The sequence below is a fragment of the Primulina eburnea genome, chromosome 8 (genome assembly GCF_022965805.1).
Source record: "Primulina eburnea isolate SZY01 chromosome 8, ASM2296580v1, whole genome shotgun sequence".
Lineage (NCBI taxonomy): Eukaryota > Viridiplantae > Streptophyta > Magnoliopsida > Lamiales > Gesneriaceae > Primulina > Primulina eburnea.
Genome location: NC_133108.1, coordinates 23,003,106 through 23,007,048, shown reverse-complemented (window position 1 = coordinate 23,007,048; position 3,943 = coordinate 23,003,106). Strand labels below are relative to the sequence as shown.

Genomic DNA, 3,943 nt, shown 5'->3' with positions numbered 1-3,943 from the left:
AAACTCGCTGGTTGTAATTGGTGTAAATGGTTAAAGAATCTATGAACTGGAATTCTAGAGGCGGGTTTTGAATTTTAGCATTTGAGTTCAATCAATGAACTGGAAAGTTGAAATCTTTGATTTGAAACAGCATTTGACAAGGCATGAACTAACTCATATTTCATATTTGGCACATGATGCTCTTTGCCTGGAGTATTTACTGGAGTTTTTTTTTTATTGTCTCATAGAATTTACTGGAGTATTGTTGTTCCTGAATTCATCAGAAGATTAGATCCTGGTCCATCTGTCGTTGCTACACATCTACCCATTGTACAATACCGAGACCTGAAACACGGCGAATGGATCTGAATTGCGATGGTAGATATATTGACTGTTGTAATATTTTCCAATATTTATAAATTTCCTTTTAGAATATAACCAAATACTATCCAAACTGATTTTTTGTTCTTATAAACTTTGTGGTAGATAATATTGAAGAGGTTCGAGTTTCAAATTTGGAATCTGTGATTCATAGAGATGTTGAGGTACTATCTACAAATTCTATTGTAGATCAACTGGAGAGTAGACTATTTGTTGGTGAAGTTGTGAAAAGTGTTGAAGATGCTTATATACTATATTGTAATTATGGTCACGCAAAAGGTTTAAGTGTTAAAAAAGGTGATCAACGCTACTTTCCTGGCACTAACGAACTTCAAGCTAAAGAGTTTGAATGTTCTTGTGAGGGTAGTAAAGATGAAAAACGTTCTAATGCGCAAATACCTGTTTACTTGAGGCCGACAAGTAGAAGTAAATGTAAAGCAAAGCTCAGAATAACTAGGCAACGCGGTGGAGAATGGACGGTCGGTAGATTTGTCATGGAACATAATCATGAAATGCTTGCGGCTGACCAAAGACATTTGTTGAGATCATCTCGCAATATTTCATATGCTCAAAAATCTATTTTGGAGTCCATGGTAAATTCTGGGATAACAGTGTCTAATGCTGTCTCTTATATGATAAATGAAGCACAAGGACCACAGAATTTGAGCTTTATTCGAAAAGATGCATATGATTATCTTGGTCGCATAAAAAAACAAACGAAAGTTGAGAACGGAGATGCTTCTGCATTACTTCATCATTTTATAAACAAGTCGAATAAAGAGTCAAATTTTTATTGGAATGTGCAATTAGATGATGACAATAGAGTCATGAACTTCTTCCTTAGGGATTCCAGATGTGAAGTTGATTATGAGTTTTTTGGTGATATATTATCAGTTGACACGACTTATCGAACCAATCGGTACAATTTGATATGTGCTCCTTTCGTTGGAATTAATCAGCACAGACAAAATGTAATGTTTGGCTTGGCATTTATGTCAGATGAAACTGAGAGTTCATTTGAATGGTTGTTCAAAACTTTTCTTGATTCTATGAATGGAAAACAACCTGAAACAATTTTTACAGATCAATCCCAAGAAATGATGAATGCAATTGAAACAATTTTTCCACATTCACACCATCGGTTATGTCAATGGCACATAAATCAAAATGCTCCATCACACTTAGGTAGTTTGAATGGTGATTCGAGTTTTAAAAGATTGTGGAATAAATGCATGACTCATTGTGAATCTGAAGAAGAATTTGAATCCACATGGAGTATTATAATTGATGAATACACTCTCAGTGGCCACAAATGGTTAAATGGTATGTACACATTGAGATACAAATGGGCTACTGCGTTTAGCAATCACAAGTTTAGTGCAAGGCTATTGGCAACCTCTAGAAGCGAGGTGACAAATGCTGTGTTGAAGAGATCAAGTAACAGTGCAATTTCATTGTATGATTTTGTGGTTAATTACGAAAAAATCCAACAAAGTTGGCGAGAGAAAGAGAAGGCCGAAGATACGCGTTGTCATCACAAGAAAGCCTCGACAATGTTGAAAAACAATCCAATGTTGAATTCTGCAGCTGATGTTTATACACTCACCGTGTACAAGCTATTCGAGTTAGAGTTTATTAATTCTTTGAATATGCGGTTTATTGAGATGCCTTTGGATTTCAGTGCGGTTATCCTCTATTTTAAAGTAAAATCTCATGATGAGAACTCAAGGGTTCGACACGTGCTATTTAATAAGGAGACTACTGAAGTAAAATGCAGTTGTCAGAAATTCGAGTCAATGGGAATATTGTGCAAACACATTTTGATGGTCTTTAATTTTATGAATGTGAATTATATTCCCAAACCCTACTTGAAGAAGCGCTGGATGAAAATTGCAAAAAATAGAGTTTTGGTAGATGATTTTTGTCAGCAAGAAAGTGGAAGTGGCCAGGAATCTGAGATGGTTTTTGTAAACCAACTTATGAGATCGACATATAATCTTACCATGCGATGTAAATCTAATGGAGATGCAAGAAACAAATTGACAGAAATTGTTGAAGGTGTGAGAGAACAAATAGATGAGTTATTCGAAAAACTTAAGTTGGATGACAATGGGATTCAAGAAGAAAACATGGTAGATGAAATGGTCGTACGTAATCCTCCTCAAGTCAAGTCAAGAGGAATTACAAATAAAAACATACAACGTCATTGGGATGATAAAAGTAAGAAAAGAAAAGGAAAAGGAAAAGTTCACAGTTCAAGTAAGTCGTGATTTCTTTTGTTAATTGTTAATAGTTATTTCAATCGTTAATAACTTTTTGTCATTGTGTGATGTAGGAGATGCAAGATGTGGCAAAAGAAAAGGACAAAGCTCACAGGCTTCCCAATGCATGAATATCCAAGAAGTAGATCATGCCCAACAACTACCAAATCTTAATGTCCCACCATCATGGACATCTCAGTCTGAAGTCAATCAATTTGAGGGGCTTTTGTAATGGTAAGAAAATAGGGTACTTTGTGGAGTCAAGTGGAGACCATTATCTTTCAGGCTTATTTAATGTCTACATTTCCCTTAGTTCGTAAGTTTTTATTAGATTTGAAATTGCTGGTTTTCTCTCGACTATTCATTGCTCAAAATTTTGATTGGAACATGGAATGATTTTGCACTTGTTTTTTTATGTACTTAAGTTTTGGAGCTGACTTCAAACCTTGGTTTGATTTGCATTTGGGAGGCATGGATTTCTCTGTAAGTTTCTGCATCTGTTGCCAGGCATTATACTTCTTGGCTATTCTTTGTTATTAGTCTTCTGGTTGTGCTCTTGGTCTTGATTTGTACTTCTCTCATATGGTTTAAGTCTTCTGGTTGTGCGCTAATTCTTGATTTGTTTTGTTTATTATGCCTATCTTATGTCATGCAGAGGTAGATAAACCCGAAGACAAAAAGCTGATGATAAAGTTGTGGGAGAGGGAGAAAATGCGGAGTCTAAAGTTGAATCGTTGCAGAGTTCCTAATTATCTAAATATTTAGTTTGGAGGACCCCTTTCTTTGTGGTGTTGACCTTTAGAGTCTTGTGTTGCAAAACATGCTTTTGTTGACTAAAACTATCCATTTTTTTGCTTTAATCTGTACCGATGAAACAACTTTTTTGAACCATCTGTGTGTGAAGCATTTTCCTTCCATGTGGCAAAGCTTGTATCTTGAGTTCATGAATTGATAAACTTTCCCTTTATGAGCTTAATTCTCCAAGATGATCATGTATCACGTGGGATTTTAAATTGCATACAACTCCTTTGTGAAATAGATGATAATCCAAAACTGTAATTACTAAATTACTAATTAAACTAATTTTATTTCTACTTAATTGAGAGCTGATTGAATTGTAATAATACAAATAAATAACGCATTAACAAAATTATAGTTCTCGATTTTTATCTTACATGACAAAACAAAAGTCATTAATCCACTTATCTTACATGACAAAACAAAATAATTAAAAAAGATTCATTGTAATAATACAAATACTACTTTTAATCTTCTTTAACACGAAGAGATTTCAATTGTCGTTCTATCTCTTCAAATATTTG

General features: G+C 34.4%; 1 protein-coding gene across 1 annotated transcript; it reads left to right on the top strand.

Annotated features, from left to right (window-relative positions):
* The first annotated feature begins 338 nt into the window (after positions 1-338).
* On the top strand, positions 339-2,853 carry LOC140839098 (protein FAR1-RELATED SEQUENCE 5-like). Its single transcript, XM_073205731.1, has 3 exons — positions 339-357; positions 466-2,619; positions 2,696-2,853. Exons 1-3 carry the CDS (start codon positions 339-341, stop codon positions 2,851-2,853), a joined length of 2,331 nt encoding a protein of 776 aa, XP_073061832.1.
* The last annotated feature ends 1,090 nt before the right edge of the window (positions 2,854-3,943 follow it).

Bases quoted from the DNA above. Each gene is read 5' to 3' on its own strand.
- LOC140839098 (XM_073205731.1), top strand. The intron at 2,620-2,695 runs GTAAGTCGTGAT...TGTGTGATGTAG, and splicing joins AGGAAAAGTTCACAGTTCAA to GAGATGCAAGATGTGGCAAA.